Genomic DNA, 17,904 nt, shown 5'->3' on the forward strand with positions numbered 1-17,904 from the left:
AACACTGATTATCACACCAAGTGAGTAAATTAACAAGAAATGTTTATTTTTTGGGTGAGTTTTAATTTAACTAAAGCTAAACCAGCATTTTCAGGGTATATGCAGGAATCCTAAAGGAAATTTCAATGCCTTTCTAAGACGTTTTAATGAAAATTTTAAGACCTCATCGCCACTTCAAGTTATAATCAGTATCAAACCTTTAACTTAATAACAGTTGCTATTAAACAGTAGTAGTTAAATAAATTAATGGAGCACAACCACGCAACAGAACTTAGATAAGCTCGGAAGAAACAACCCTTGAAAGAATAAATTATGTGGTTGTTTTCAGCGACAGGTTTTATCCACTGTTTAAACCCGTCTTTCTCCAACTAGGAGTACGCAAACTTGCATTAACCCTATTCCATTTTGCCGTTTGTTTTGCTCTATGGTTTCGCTACATGTGGAGAGCGTCACTTTACCTTTCCGCGTTTGTCGCAAATTACTTTTGCATCACCCGGACAGAGGAGCTTTGCCGGACGCACCCGGCCCAAACCAATCGAGGAAAATAAAATTATTTATGCTTTTTTGGAGTCAAACACTTTGGACAACGCTTGAACAAAATTTAAGACCTCGTGAAAACGGGATTAAGACTTTTTTTTAATACCTTTTAAGGGCTGTGGGAATATAAATTTATATAATCTAGTTCCAAATTTAAAATCTCTTGATTTCCTGAGCACTGACTGTGCCAAAGTCAATGTCAATGTCAATTTTATTTCTATAGCACTATTTAACACAACCAGAGGTTGACCAATGTGCTGCACAGTACAAATCAAAACAGATAAAAACAAATGTATATATAAAATTATAAAATTATTGCTAAAACAGACACTTTTCACTGATAAAATGCCAAATCAAAGAGATAAGTTTTTAACCTAGATTTAAAAACAGACAGGGATGAAACAGATCTGATACAGAGGGGCAGAGCATTCCACAACCTAGGACCAGCTACTGCGAAAGCACGGTCACCTCTGCATTTCAGCCTTGACTTAGGTATGAATAACAGTCTCTGGTTAGATGACCGAAGAGACCGACCAGGCTGATACTCAATTAAAATGTCTGACAGATAAGAAGGTGCCAGGCCATTTAGAGATTTAAAAATGTTTCTTGGTCCCTGTTAAAAGCCTTGCAGCAGCATTTTGAACTACTTGTAACCGGGATAAGGTTTTCTGACTAATCCCAAAGTATAATGAGTTACAATAGTCCAATCTAGTGGTGATAAAAGCATGGATTATTTTTTCAATTTTTTTTCTAGATAAAATAGATTTGACTGTTTTTAATAGTCGAAGCTGTAAGAAGCAGGATTTGACCACTGCATTTATCTGTTTGTCAAAGCTCAAGCCATCATCTAGAATAACACCAAGATTTTTTACCCAGGGCTTCATAGAAAAACTAAATTTTTCTAGATTAACTATCGGTGCTCTGGAAGAGTTTGACGGGTCGAACAAAATGATGCAAAGTGATGCAAAGGCATCATCTCAACAACTCTTCCTTAGTCTTTGGGTGATACTTTCAATCTGGTCGACTGGCCGGACGGGTTCTGTGTCCAGAACTTCATTTGCATGCTTTGTGTTCATGCTAAAATGTATCATGAATGAGTACTTATATGCTGATGAGATTGGCTGGGGGGAAAGGCAATTTACCCTGCTGACAAACAACAATTCATTTGCATACTTTGTTTAGGTCTGTCCCCACCTCTCTGTAAAATGTATAAAAACTTAGTGTCTGCTGTACCAAGACAAGTTCTTTCGATGATGCCACAGCGAAGCAGAGTTCTTATGAAAGGATTCTGCTTTGAAGATACCCGAAAGTTCTCCCAGGTTTTTGGCTCGTCTTAGAATTTCACAACAGTTTTGGTGCCGTGAGCCAGATAGAGAAATTCACAACAGGGCCTTAATTTTCACATAATTGATTTATTAACTTTTAATACTTTAAGACCCCGCAGACACCCTGATTTTACACTACTCTCCTGCCTGCCTGAATTGCTGGAATGTTTACGTAAATATCATGGCTTTTAGTCTCTTTTTCATCTATCTTAAGCTGCTTTGACAAAATCTACATGTTAAAAGTGCTACAGGAAAAGAAGATGAATTGAATTATCTCTTTAATCTTTTTTAGATGATCCATTTTTGACCGATTCAAGAAGTAATGTGAAAGCACATTAGATTGCATTGTTTTTATAGCATAGACATTCATGTGATCAAAAGTGTATAAATATAATTGACATAATAAAAAGTGCTATAGAAATAAAGCTGAATTGAGTTAAATAAACAACAAATAAATCCTAAACTTACTGCCATTTAACCGAAAATTCACATCCTTTTGACAAGCTCTACTACCTTCCAAGTGCTAAATGTGTGGTTTTACCAAGTATATAAAACAGCTTTATGACTGCTTGGCCTGTAGCTTTATTAGGAAATGCAATATTATATATGGTTTAAATTAAATTATAAGGAGGACAGTCTGACTGACTCTTACTGACGTTAGCAACATGATCAAATAAAGAAACATAGAGACCTGTTTATCTAGGACAATCATGTGTGTGGTGATAGATTGTAAAATATTCCAGCAATCGTAACATAAATATGAGTGTATCATGTTTTTGAGAGTGAATATGATGCTACAAACGCCAAAATGGCCTGCACTGTTACTAAGAACTACAACTAAATTTAAAAAAAGAATCAACTAAAGGAAAAATAAACAAGTAAATACACTGTTAAAAAAATTGTATTGGGACAGCATGAAGGAATTAAGTTAACTTATTAGTTTTTACTAGTTTAAGTGGATTGAACATAAAACAATTCAGTTGTCCCCCAATTAATTTCAAGAATTGGTTTCAGGTAATTTAAATATTTTTAATGTATTTTTTAAAATAAAAATAAATAAATAAAAAATAATAAATATATAAAAAATAAAAAAAATAATAAAAAAATAAATATATATAAAATAAATAAATAATAATAAATATATAAAAATAAATAAATAATATTAAACAAATATATGAAAAATTTATAAATAAATAATAATAAATAAATAAATACAAAAATATATAAAAATAAATAATATTATTAATAATAATAATGATAATAAATAAATAAATAATACATATAAAAAAATAAATAATAAATATATTTAAAAAATAATAAACAATAAAAATATATATTAAAAATGTATAATAATAATAAATAAATAAATAAAAAATAAATAATAAATGAATAAAAAAAACTATTAATAAAAAATTTTTAATAAATAAATCATTACTATTCACAATTTTTGATCCACTTCAAATGTTGACTATACTGTATACTTAAATATAATAGTCTATATAGTATAAACATTATATCTATATAATATTTAGTACACAATAATGCATATAAAATATAAAATAGTATCCTTACCAGTGGACTTACAAACAACAGGAGCGATTTCATCTAATGGATGCAGCATGCTGAACAAAGTCGGGAGAGGTTCCCTGATGACAAGAATCAACACATTAAAAACCATTTTTACAATAGAGAAGTATTTTGTATTTTAACATTAAGTCAAATGCATAGTTAGAGTATTACCAAATTACACGTTAAAACAAACATATCTAGGTAAATCAAGCATACCTGATGGGGCTCATGTGGCCATCAACTGTAATATTTTTGCGCTCCAAAAGTAGGCCATACTTTGTTGGCCAGAGTGCAGAAACCTACAAATGAAGCCATTAAATTATGAGAGAGTAAACATAAGAGGTCTGCATCTGACAGAAAACATACGGTGTGTGAAATGTAACTAGGCATTCAAAATAAACTCCATATTTCTAACACTGCCTTTAACTGTACTATCAACACAGGAAACATATGCTATTTACTATCGTCTATTTAGAGACTCAAATGCAGCTACAAGTTCTATAGCCATTAAACAGCAGGTCACATTGTATTTCACTTAGGCATGGGCTGGTATAAGATTTTGACGGTATGATAACCTTAGATTAAAAAAAATATATAACGGTTTCACAGTTTTGTGCTCATTGCTGTAAAATATATTATTTTTAAATGTCTGGGTAAAAAACTACAACTGTTTACCCCACTAAACCCAATATATTTTATTTTTTGAAAGATGTATGATATTTTGGAGCAGTAAATATGTCAGGCTAAATAATGAAAATAAATCCTTGACTTCTGCTGTCTTCATTTGTTTCAAAAACACAGATTACTTTACAATTTAAAACGCCATCTTTGGATTTATTATCATTTTTCTGAATATTATATATTTTTATTTTCTTAAAGCAATACAGAGCAATAAAGAAAGCAACAACGATTTTAAAGACAAAACAGAAGCAACGGGGAAAAAAACAAAACAAAAAAAAGACATAAGACAGAAAAAAAAAGACTTTAAAACCATTATTACACCAGTTCCTCCAATATTATACATGGGTCAACAATGTTACACATTTATATCTAGGCCAGTGAGCGCAGGCAATATGGTGATCTTGCAGATGATAACAGGGTTATACTGTACCTTTAAACTGTTATCCTGGGCATTTGATAAATAATTAAAAAAGGGTTTCCATGTGGCTTCAAAGCCGGCAATGTTATCAGAAAGATTGTGTCTTAGCCTCTCTAAATGTAAAGTGGTAGAGAATTCTAAAATCAAGATTTAAAAAGTAGTTTTGATGGCTTTTTCCATAAATAAAGAATAATTTTTTATTGGATTTATTTTTTTGCTGGAGATACTGTTTTACTAAAAAAATAATAATAATAATAATTTAAAAATTAAAATTAAAAATTAAAAAAATTCTTACACATAACTTAGGAATGGTATTGCAGAAAATGTTGACGGTTTTAAAACCTTGATTTTTCCAAACCGCGGTAATTTTAGTGTCCTAAAATTGTGTTAAGAGTCTCCAACAACAGGTTTAAATGCACTTAAGAAAACATTGTAGCTTTTCAGAATATACATTTAATACTGAAATCATTCTGCAATGATTCTGAGACGCTTCGCTTGAAACAATTCAAAACTTAAAGGGATAGTTCACTCAAAAATGAAATGTACTGTAAAACAGCTGGCCAAATCTGTTTTGATTCTATATTTCCATTTGTATTACATGTTGGAAACAAAATGCCCATCAGACAATGTGCTACTTTGATCATGTTGATGCAGGTAAAATATACTACTTAAACTCAGAGGTGGGTAGTAACGAATTACATTTACTTCGTTACATTTACTGGAGTAAAATTGCTGGGTAACGTCTACTTTTTGAGTCCATTTAAAAATGTGTACTTTTACTCAAGTAAATTATTAGAGAGAAATCATTACTCGTACTTCGCTACATTTGGCGGCGTTCCTCCGTTACAGTCAAACGATAATAAATATCATTCATATGTAGAGTTGGGAGGCGATGCAGTGGCGCAGTAGGTAGTGCTGTCGCCTCACAGCAAGAAGGTCGCTGGTTCGAGCCTCGGCTGGCTCAGTTGGCGTTTCTGTGTGGAGTTTGCATGTTCTCCCTGTGTTCGCGTGGGTTTCCTCCGGGTGCTCCGGTTTCCCCCACAGTCCAAAGACATGCGGTACAGGTGAATTGGGTTGGCTAAATTGTCCGTTGAGTGTGTATGGATGTTTGCCAGAGATAGGTTGCAGCTGAAAGGGCATCTGCTGCATATTGTTGGATAAGTTGGCGGTTCATTCCGCTGTGTGTCCAGATTAATAAAGGGAATAAGCCGAAAAGAAAATGAATGAATGTAGGGTTGGGTACCAAAACCCGGTGCCATTATAGCACAGGTACCTTTGTAACCGGTATGTACCGGATCAAAACGCATATGAATTTCAGTGCCTAATTTTGGTGGCACTGGTGCTGCGACAAGGATGTAAGAAGCATCAATGGGCGCATCAAAGGCACACATAGGTACGCATTGTCACACCACCTCTATACATTTAATCCTAAACAACTTTAAGGAATACCGTCAGGCGATGTCAGGCGTTTGTTCTTGTTGCTTAGGGAACGGACGCATGCAGTACAGCGCATTCGGTGAGCGAGAGCGACTCTCCTCAACACGCATGATCGTTCATCAAATTTGCTTAAACTAAGCATTCTAAAGCATATTTTACAAGCAAGGATTCTGACACAGCAATGTGTGCACTTGCTCTCTCTGTCATTACAGTGCTGCGCGCATTAGCCTAGTTCCCCGCAATCAGAGGTTGACGCCCAAATGACAGGTAATAGCGATTTTAACACTTTTAATATAGGAAGTGCTCGTCTATGCAGAGACCATTATTAATCAGAAATCTAGTGTACATAGTTTTACGTTAGGAAATGCAGTATTCAATTTACAAACAGTCGGCAAGTACAAAAGAACAGATGTAACACACTGATCAAATGTAGTTTTCAGTCACGCTCATGTAAGTCATATTCAACTCGTTCAGTTTTGCCTTCATTCATTTTTGATTTCAGTCTTCAACACATGATTTATTTACAACACATTTTTAAACATAATAGTTTAACTAACTCATTTCTAATATCTACTTTATCTACCCCATGCTGGCAGTCAGTGCACAACATTTTACTAGTTATTTTGCAAGACAGTTGTATTCAGACAGAGTCCCTTTAAGTATTTTATAGTCTTTTATTCAGATTAAAGTGTCATTTAAAGACTTAATCAGTTAACTATGAAAGTTGAAATAGTCAAATTATTTTGTAACTGATTTGTTGTGTATATCAAAAAATATACCGTAAATATTTCTCAAGGAGGCTAATAATACTGACCTTCATTTTTTTTATTAAAAACTGCGTTCATTCAAGAAATAAACAATAAGAAATACGACTTATTATGACTCCAGAATAATTATTTTTTTAGGAAACACTGTGAAAATCTTTAGAAACATTATTTTAAATGAATGGGAGGGCAAATTAAATTGACTTCAACTGTAGGCCTATCTGTTAAAAGTTTACAGGTGCAACAACGTGCCTTGACGTACTTGAATGTTAAAAACGTGTTATCCTACAACAGTACGAAGTTACTTGTCAATTAAATGAACAAGGAAGATTATTTTGAGTTTAAGTGATTGAATTATCTTGTTTATGAAGATGAAAAAAATGACTTCGAATATTTTTTTAAAGTATTTTATCATATATGTTAAAGTGTGATCATGAAAGGAAGGAACATTCAAAAAAATCAACTCATCTAAACACCTTAATCATATTATTGTCTTATTCAGATTAAGGCAAATCATTAGATTACTGATAACCATGTAAACACAGACACAAGCCCCAACCCTAGAAAAAAGGAGTTCAGTATTTTAATGACGGCCTTTCCACAGGTTAGTATTAAGCTAATGTAATTTCATAATGCAAATCTTAAATTCATGCTAACCAACAAATGATCAAAGGAAATATATTAATGTAATTCAAATATATAAAATATGAATTGATGTTTACTTTAAACTTAAATTGTACTGTTAAATTTAAATTAGTTTTTAAAGATTGTCAAATAAAAGATTTTTCTAGAGTCATCACTATAATTTTGTGGCTTAAAAGTATCGGTTCAGGTACCGTTTTGGCACCGGTTCCGATTTGAAAGTATCGATTTAGCACCGGTATCGAAATAACCCCAAACGATACCAAACCCTATTCATATGACTTACTTGCAAATATCGCGAAGCACTGCATTGGAGAGGTTATACATTTATTTATATATTTATACATATATTTATATATGAAATGAAAAGTAACTAGTAACTATTTACTTGAGTAATTTTTTTATTAAATACTTTTTTACTTTCCTCGAGTAACTTTTAAGATTGTTACTTTTAATTGAGTAAAAATTTCCGCAATTACTTGTACTTTTACTTGAGTATAGATTTTGGATACTCTACCCACCTCTGCCTAAACTCAAACTACTTAAATAATATCTTTATTTATATTCTTGTTTAACAATTTTGCAGATAGTTTACAGTAAAGCACAGCTACATTACAAACTGCAAATAAGATTTATCAAAAACCCATATGACCTGCCCTTTAAATATTGCCTAGTTGCTTTTCACTAACCCTGTAGTATCCTTGCAAGGATGTGAACAGCTAAAAGACTTTATTAGGCATAAAGCATACTATATTCCCAATATAACAGTCTTCAATGCATTATTTGTTTTATTCTACAGACAATATAACAAACAATGTAGTCTAATTCAGAAAAATATTAGAGCACGGTTTCAGAGTTTATGATTCCAGTCCGATGTTTTGCCATTAAAAAAATGCACAAATCGGAAATGCTTAGCAAAAGCTTCTGGGATGACATTCCAGAACTTACTCATGTAAAATAAAGCCAGAATGGTAAACTGTGCTGTCTAAATACTGCTACTAAAACCAAACCGCCCCCCTTTCCTGTCTGCATGCCAAATAACCCATTAAGCCTCATGAAACAGACAACTGGTGCACATCATCAGTCACTGAGCTAAAAAAGACACTCAAGCTGACTAAATCTCTGACGGCACGAACAAACGCTCTGCTGATGACAATAGCTTTGCTGGAAATACACAAGACTGATAGAGCCACTTGAAGCAGATTTGAGGAGGCCATCATTTGACAGATGCACTGTGAAGAAACACAGACGTTGTGAGTTCTGACCTGGAAGGGAAGTGGAGATATGAAGTCTTTCCCGCTCATGCTGTGGACGTTCACACAGGTGCTCTGGACGATACACACCGTCTGCTCCACAACGTCCTTTACTGGAGATAATATTAAAAGAAATATTATTACTCAACATTCAACTTACTTTACCTCATTGATATTACTTTACTTACTGATAATACCTTACTTATATCACCTTGCTTACGTTTATTGCTTTACTTATATTACCCTGCTTATACTGCTTTACTTATATAACCTTGCTTATATAGCTTTACTAATATAGCTTTACTGATATTACTTTATATTACCTTGCTTATATTGCTTTACTTGTATAGCTTTACTTAAATTACTTGTATTACTTTACTAATATTACCCTGATTATATTGCTTTACTTATATTACTTCACTTATATAGCTTTACTTATATTACCTTGCTTATATAGCTTTACTTAAATTACTTTACTTATATTACCTTGCTTATGTTGCTTTCCTTGTATAGCTTTCCTTGTATTACTTCACTTATATAGCTTTATATTTATTACTTATGTAGCTTTACTTATATTACCTTACTTCTATAGCTTTGCTTGTATAGCTTTACTTATATTGCTTTATATTACTTTGCTTATATAGCTTTACTTATATAGCTTTATATTACCTTACTTATATAGCTTTACTTATATAGCTTTACTTATATAGCTTTATACTACCTTACTTATATAGCTTTACTTATATAGCTTTGCTTATATAGCTTTACTTATATAGCTTTGCTTATATAGCTTTACTTATATTGCTTTGTATTACCTTGCTTATATAGCTTTACTTATATAGCTTTACTTATATAGCTTTATACTACCTTACTTATATAGCTTTACTTATATAGCTTTGCTTATATAGCTTTACTTATATAGCTTTGCTTATATAGCTTTGCTTATATAGCTTTGCTTATATAGCTTTACTTATATTGCTTTGTATTACCTTGCTTATATAGCTTTACTTATATAACTTTATATTCCCTGGCTTATATAGCTTTACTTAAATTACTTTACTTATATTACCTTGCTTATGTTGCTTTCCTTGTATAGCTTTCCTTGACTTCACTTATATAGCTTTACTTCACTTGTATAGCTTTACTTCACTTATATAGCTTTATATTTATTACTTATGTAGCTTTACTTATATTACCTTGCTTATATAGCTTTACTTATATAACTTTATATTCCCTGACTTATATAGCTTTACTTATATTACCTTACTTATATAGCTTTACTTAAATTACTTTACTTACATTACCTTGCTTATATAGCTTTACTTATATAACTTTATATTCCCTGACTTATATAGCTTTACTTATATAGCTTTACTTAAATTACTTTACTTACATTACCTTGCTTATATAGCTTTACTTATATAACTTTATATTCCCTGACTTATATAGCTTTACTTTTATTACCTTACTTATATAGCTTTACTTAAATTACTTTACTTATATTACCTTGCTTATATAGCTTTACTTAAATTACTTTACTTATATTACCTTGTTTATATTGCTTTCCTTGTATAGCTTTCCTTGTATTACTTCACTTATATAGCTTTATATTTATTACTTATGTAGCTTTACTTATATTACCTTACTTCTATAGCTTTACTTATACTGCTTTACTTATATTGCTTTATATTACTTTGCTTATATAGCTTTACTTATATAGCTTTATATTACCTTACTTATATAGCTTTACTTATATAGCTTTACTTATATAGCTTTATATTACCTTACTTATATAGCTTTACTTATATAGCTTTATATTACCTTACTTATATAGCTTTGCTTATATAGCTTTACTTATATTGCTTTGTATTACCTTGCTTATATAGCTTTACTTATATAACTTTATATTCCCTGGCTTATATAGCTTTACTTATATTACCTTACTTGTATAGCTTTACTTATATTACCTTGCTTATATAGCTTTACTTATATAACTTTATATTACCTTGCTTATATAGCTTTACTTATATAGCTTTACTTATGTTACCTTGCTTTTAATGCTTTACTTGTATTAATTTACTTAATTTTTTTACTTATATTAGCTTACTTATATTACCCTACTTTCTTATATTACCCTCCCTACCTACTTGCTTGCTTGCTTGCTTACCTACTTACCAATTAATTAAATAATTAATTAATTAATGCCATATAAGCAGCATTGGATACATAAATGGCAACTTGGGTAATATATACTCAGTTTTTATTTTCAATCATAACAGTTTCTTAGCAAACATGCATTACATAAAATAAAACCTCCAGGAGGCAACATTTAAAAAAAAATTCCAGCATGATGTACATTTTACTGATCATTTCTGTTAGAGCATACAAAATACATTTAAGTCCTGTGATGGCAAATTATCAGCATTGAACGATTTCTGAATGGTTATGTGACAGTGAAGAAAAGATATTTGCTGTATCGCAGGAATCAAGTACATTTTAAAATGTTTTATCACAGACTGTGATATCATTTCTTAGCTTACCGTTTAGCTGTATTTTTTATTTTGATCAAATAAATAACATACTTGCATAAGCAAATCTATTTGTACAACAATTTATATAAACACAAACTTGCATAAATTCTTACCATCTTTTTTAGCCTGAGGAACAGTGAAATTACACCAAAGAGCCTGTGAAACGATTACAAAAAAACATATACTTGATTAGAAGAACAAATAAAGATTCATAACATAGAAGTCCCAAAAATGTGAGGAACTTAAAACAAGTCTATGGAAGGCAATACGCCATTTTGGTGTCTGCTTTAATTAAATTTACATAAAGGATTTTATATAAATAGAAAGAATATAAAATGCATATGATGATGCATTAGAATAAAAAAAATCTTTGTTAAAGGAGTATATCAAACTGTATTTAAAAAAAAACTAAATCCTTATTCAGTATATATATATTAGTGCTGGGCAATAAATAATTTAAATCACAATAAACAATAATGATTTAAAAAAAAAGTGCATTAAGCACTTTTATTTTAAAAGTACTGAGAGAGTGTATGAACAACAAAAAACATATTCCCATATCTTTTTAGCAGTTAAAATGTTTTAAATCTCAACTTAAATGGTGTAACCAAATTGAATTAACAACCAAACATATTTGTCACTGCCAGGACATTTTTATCACCTTATTTGTAATAGAAATTAAGCTATGCTCAGACTTCAGAGGCTTTATCATAACATTATAACAGGACAGTTGCGAGCAACATCAAGTTAGCATTTAGAAATGTTTTTTTGTAACAGGTAAAATCAAAAACTAAATATAATAAAAAATTATATTTAAAGTATTAGTTTGATTACTTTAATAGTTACCGAAATACGCAACTTATTTACTCAGTACAAAAAATCCACATAGATTTAAACAAATACACAACAGAAACTGAAGTCTTAATTCTTTACATTTGAGTTAAACAGTGCCTTTAAGTTTTGTTTAAGAAATATATTACTAACAGTTACTAACAAGTATCAATAAAATAATGCATTTTATATATATATATATATATATATATATATATATATATATATATATATATATATATATATATATATATATATATATATATATATATATATATATATATATATATAAAATAAAGTATTAATAACACTATATTTCATGTATACAATTTACTGACAAATTCTAAAACATAATAAAAGCTCTATTACACTTTGACCCACCTGTTACTGAATTATATGTTACAAAAATACCAAATAACAGCAAATCACAAGATTATTGTAATATTGAGTTGGGCTATAATAGTAAAAGAGCCATTTGTTCTGGAAAAATGTCTAGGTTCATTCTTGTTTTTTTGCAGACAGTACCTGCTGAACTGGGCTGTCGACTGTGAAAGCCTTGTACACACACGAGGCTTGATTCTTACTGCCACGACTCCAGATGACCATGTTTCCAGCCACATACAGCTCCTCGTCATATTCAACATCATCAGGAGCCGTTCCCTTCCTCAGCTGCCAGCGCTCCTGCAAATCACCACATAATCAAGCTCAAAACACAATCAAAATTTTCATGTTGCGATTAATTGCTGAAGATTTTTTGTGACATTCAGTATTATCACAATATTGTGACCTATTATGCAAACAGCAGCTTTAACAGCTATAATAACCAAAAAAATACTTTTCCTTATAGTATATACACATGTTCAGAGAAAACTAAGTTATCAAACAATTTAAATTGGCAAATAATGATAAAGATTTATAATAGGTAACACATTACAATAAAATCTTATTAGTAAAAGCATTAAAATCAACAGTGAGAAAAAAAAATGAGTTTAGTTGTACGTTTAAGATCATTTAAAAATGCTTATGCAGTTGTCATTGTATTGACTTTAGTTAAATTAAGTGATGTTAGCCAATACTTTACTGTAATTTTATATGAAAAGCTTTAATGTACAAAGTTAAAAAACAAAAGGCTTATTAATAAAATTAATAATGTCATAGGTTAGATTAACATATGAAAGTGTTTGTTTGAAAATACATCACCTATTACAGGGATAGTTCACACTAAAATGAAAATTGTGTGATCATTTACTCACCATTTACTTGTTTTAAAGTAGAGTAAATCTTCTGATGAACACAATAAATGAGATATTTTGAGGAAAGCAGAAAACCTGCAACCATTGACATCAATAATAGAGAAAAAATTACTATGGAAGTCAATGGTTACAGGTTTCCAGCTTTCTCCAAAATATCTCATAATGGTTTGGAACCACTTGAAACTGAATAAATAGTAGGTGAATTATCATTTTTGGGTAATTTATCCCTTCAAGTCTCTCAGCATTTGGTGCTGTGATGACCAACCACTGCCAATAAAACTTGAATATTTATAAATGCACTCTAAAAATGTCAACAATAAATAATTATTCTCTGTATCCCTCGATATCAACATTGTTTTATATTAGGTGGCCCTAACTAAAATGTACTTACACTCAAATTAATCATTTGTTACTTATTGGGTCAATACATGTTTTTACATTGTACTTATGATTGCATGATTACCTGCATGTATTTAAATCGGTAATTCATTTCTCTAATTACATTTATAATTACACTGTTGACCATCCCTTACACCTTAACCTACCATTAAACCTATTTATACTACCAAACCTGTCTCGAACCAACCCATATCCCACCTCAACAGGTGTTCTACAATGAATTATGAGCACAGTAATTACATTGTATTCATTTTTTGATGCAAGTACGTACACTCCAAAAACAATTATGTTTTCTGTTTGTCCAAACTACTTATTTAAATTGAGCTGAAACAACACAATCATTGAGATTTATTTTAGGACAACTTCATCGTTTATGCCTAACACACCTAAATTTGTAAAAACAGATAGGTTAACTTAATTCCTTCACGTTGTCTTAACACAAATTGATTGTATGAAACAGCCACCGGGGGGGACGGGAAGGATCCGTCCCCCTCACTTTTAGAGACAGACCATTTAGAAACAGGTGATTAATAATTATATGAACATATGATCTCATACAGCCCTCCCCCCCAGTTTTAAAATGTTTACTACGCCCCTGGTATATGGAATCATGTGGAACATTTTTTACAGTGTAGTAGTTAAGGGACCAAAACACATTATTATAGAGAAAAATATACCTTGTCACGCTCCTGTAGAGTGACCTCCTGAAGGGATCCCACGAGGCCAGCTGCTCCGTCGGAGGACCAGAGCTCTGACGCCGGCTGGAGCTGCCGCAGCTGGAGATTCACAGCATTCGGGTGATTTTTGCAGTGCTCACGACCGAATGGGACAAACGACTGCAATTCGCCTGCGGCTATCATTGTGGCTCTCTCTTCATAGACGTGCGACATGAGTTCCCAATATCAGCATTATTTCTGGAAAGCACAGGCACACAATTCAGGTCAATCAGGTTTGAACTAATGACTAGCTATGGAATGCATCTCATCATATATACTGAAAATAATGTCTTGCATTCTCAGAAAACATTTGTGAGGATGCCACTGACTGGAAACCTTTAGCAGATGTTGTTAACAACCAAATAAATCCATATATGCAAAGAAAACAAAACTAATTAGTTTTCAAATGAAGTTATGTAATAAAATAAAACACAGGGAAAAAGTATTAAACACATTAAGAAAGGGAGGTGCAAAAAGGCAGTGAAAGCCCAGACAGCAGCTGAAATCTCTCAGTAGTTCTTCAGCAACCCTCTGCCCTTCCTCAGTGTAAATGAATATTAGCTGCTTTAGTCCAACATCTACATTAGCAGGAGGATGAAGATGATGGACATTTCAGCAAGAGAATGATCCAAAACACAGCCAAGAAAACTCTTAAATGCTTTCAGAAAAAGAAAATCAAGCTGTAGAATGGCCCAGCCAATCACTGGACTTTGAATCCATAAGAGCAGGGGTCACCAATCTCGGTCCTAGAGGGCCGGTGTCCCTGCAGGGTTTAGCTCCAACTTGCCTCAACACACCTGCCTGAGTGTTTCACGTATACCTTGTAAGACCTTGATTAGCTTGTTCAGGTGTGTTTGATTAGTGTTGGAGCTAAAATCTGCAGGACACCGGCCCTCCAGAAACAAGTTTGGTGACCCCTGCATTAGAGAATACAAAATAAAGCTTAGATTTGATAGACGAGAACCACAGAGCCATCAAAATTTTGACACTGTTGAAGTCTGTGAAAACCTCACAACTGAGCCTCCATGTGAGAGGCATCTTTAAGCTGCACATCCAAACAAAGCCTTTTATATAAAGTATTAAATGTTTCAGTAGTTTAGCACTTTCTCTTTATGTCATTCCATTGTTATTACGTAACAATTTTTTCAGATTTTTTTTTTTGTTTTATTGTTGTTTGTTTTGTAGCTCCTTTAATATTAATCCCAGGAGAAAAAAAATATGTGTTTAATCATTTATATTGTTGTTGTTTTTTTCAAAAAAATATGCCTAAATTAACGAAGCATTCAAATAGCTATACATATAGCCTAACTACAACAGCAGCAGCAAAGCAAAAAAAAATGCTTCGCTGATCAATACTTTATCAAAGTTGTCCTAAAATCAAAATGTGGACTTAACAATACCAACTCTTGTTTTAGGACAACTTGGATTAACTTTTCTGATCCGCTACGCGCGTTGACTATTTAGTTACAATAAGAAATGTTCATTATATATTGTTCATTAAAATCATTATAAATGTTCATTATATATAAGTGATGTTTAACAGCGTAAGAATTTCTCCTCTGGAGAAAGTCTTATTCATTTCAATTCAGCTGGATTAAAAATACACATTTTTTAAAAATGCCACCTTACGAAATAAAATTTGATTGTCTACAGAATAAACCACTGTTATCCAATCTATAGCCTAGTTAACCAAATCCTTTAAATTGCACTTTAAGCTGAAAAATACTGTTATAACTACTAAAATTTAATGTACTGTTACCACGACAAAAACAAGAAATTAGTTATTATAAGATAGTTATTAAAACTATTATGTTGGGGAAAAAACACTTTTTGAAAAGATCTTTACTCCGTTAAACAACACTTAATTGGAAAATAATTCGTTTCATAGGTGGGATAATACATTTTGTTCAACTGTGCATATATAATCATTATTACAATATATAAAAACTGCATATATTGCCAAATACCTGTGCCTACACTGCCCGTCTGCTCATATATATTTTAGCACATTCATTCAGTTTAGAACAGTACAACTTGTGACACGGTCACTATATCAGATGCCCAAAATAGGGCCAAAGTTGGCCCTTGGTAACCATTAATTTGGCCTGCCATCCGGTTTTAAAAGAGAGGTAGTTTTTTTTTTTTTTTATTGAGCTACAAAACAGCAAACTGAAGTTAAATGTTTCAACTAAATGTTGTAAATAAATCAGATTTTAAAAAAGTACACTGTCACTGATGGATAGAAGACAATGCAGAAGACATCAGCAACAATGCTGTATACTTTGATAGTCATTGGCAGCTAATATGATTTCCCTTATGAGAATTAGCAAAGAATACATTCCTGAAATTATATTGAAAATGTGAAAGTCCGAATATAAAACCAACTTTAACTCAATATCTGTCAGTATGTTTCTTGCACATCATCTGTTCACGCAATTGTAGAAGTTGTTAAGGGAAATACGACATTTAGTGACAATTAAATTCATGATCGTTCGCCAAATAACGTTAGCAGTTATATTTGTTATGATGTGCGATTAACCCTTTCATTAAATCAATAAGTAAAAACATAGATTACACTGCACATCAGCTCTTTTCTGTTGCTAATATGTAAAACTTCAAGGTAAACCCGGTCTGTCATGCTGTCAGCATTAGCCGCGGCGCTACAGCTAAGTTAGCAACATCCGCTCCAATATTCACCTGATAATAACAAATAGTCGATCTTCCAGTCCTGGAGTGCGGTCCTTCCCTTTAACAGATGCCTCTCCCACTGCAATCTCCTGCTCGCTAAGAGAAACGTACAAACTCATCAAAGTATGCGGTGAAAAGCAAACTGAGCACACTATTCTGTTTCAAATGAACGCGGACATGTTGTTCTCCCGTGACGCACGTCCGGGCGTCAGACCAATCGGAGAGCTGCGTCCAGGAAACGCGTGAACGCACGCAGGCTTTACGCAGGGTACAGTTTTTTGGTGTTATCTTATATAATAAATAATTTGTTCATATTTGATATTCATAAATGTAAAATTTTCATAATTCCCCCAAGACTAGTGGTGTTTAAAGAAGAATTTGTTATATATTTGAAGACAATAAGAGAGATGAAAGATATTTATATACTTCATTAGAGGATTTGGGTTTCATATTTTGAGAACTCCCCTGATACTTATTTTTCTTTATTTATTATTCATTTTTGTTACGGTATTTATTTATATATGTTGTATTATTATTATTATTAGGGCCACACTCAGTGGTTAGCACTGTTGCCTCACAGCAAGTAGGTGGCTGGTTTGAGTCCCAGCTGGGTCAGTTGGCATTTCTGTGTAGAGTTTGCATGTTCTCCCCGGGTTGGTGTTGGATTCCTCCAGGTGCTCCGGTTTCGCTCACAGTCCAACCACATTTGCCCTGTAAGGGAATTGCTAAACTGGTTGTTGTGAGTTTGTGTGTGTGTGAATAAGTGTGTATGGGTGTTTCCCAGTCTGGGGTTGTGGCTGAAAGGGCATCCGCTGCATAAAACATATAGTTGGCTCATACACTACAGACAATTTAGCTTA

At 32.1% G+C, this 17,904-nt stretch overlaps 1 protein-coding gene across 2 annotated transcripts in view; it reads right to left on the reverse strand.

Moving 5' to 3' along the window:
• The window catches only part of anapc1 (anaphase promoting complex subunit 1), a 170,444-nt gene extending 153,211 nt beyond the window's left edge, over positions 1-17,233 (reverse strand). Inside the window, exons 1-7 of one of the 2 annotated variants that reach the window (XM_056470420.1) lie at positions 17,054-17,233; positions 14,318-14,554; positions 12,514-12,669; positions 11,271-11,313; positions 8,639-8,739; positions 3,648-3,730; positions 3,447-3,508 (exon numbers count right to left, since the gene is read on the reverse strand). In XM_056470420.1, coding sequence (XP_056326395.1) covers positions 3,447-3,508; positions 3,648-3,730; positions 8,639-8,739; positions 11,271-11,313; positions 12,514-12,669; positions 14,318-14,530 — 658 coding nt within the window. In that variant the 5' untranslated portion in view covers positions 14,531-14,554; positions 17,054-17,233. Of the gene's footprint in view, positions 1-3,434; positions 3,509-3,647; positions 3,731-8,638; positions 8,740-11,270; positions 11,314-12,513; positions 12,670-14,317; positions 14,555-17,053 lie in introns of both variants that reach the window. The other variant, XM_056470419.1, reaches the window with a different exon arrangement.
• Between the last annotated feature and the right edge of the window lie 671 nt (positions 17,234-17,904).

This window comes from Danio aesculapii, chromosome 13, assembly GCF_903798145.1.
Source record: "Danio aesculapii chromosome 13, fDanAes4.1, whole genome shotgun sequence".
In the NCBI taxonomy this organism is placed as follows: domain Eukaryota; kingdom Metazoa; phylum Chordata; class Actinopteri; order Cypriniformes; family Danionidae; genus Danio; species Danio aesculapii.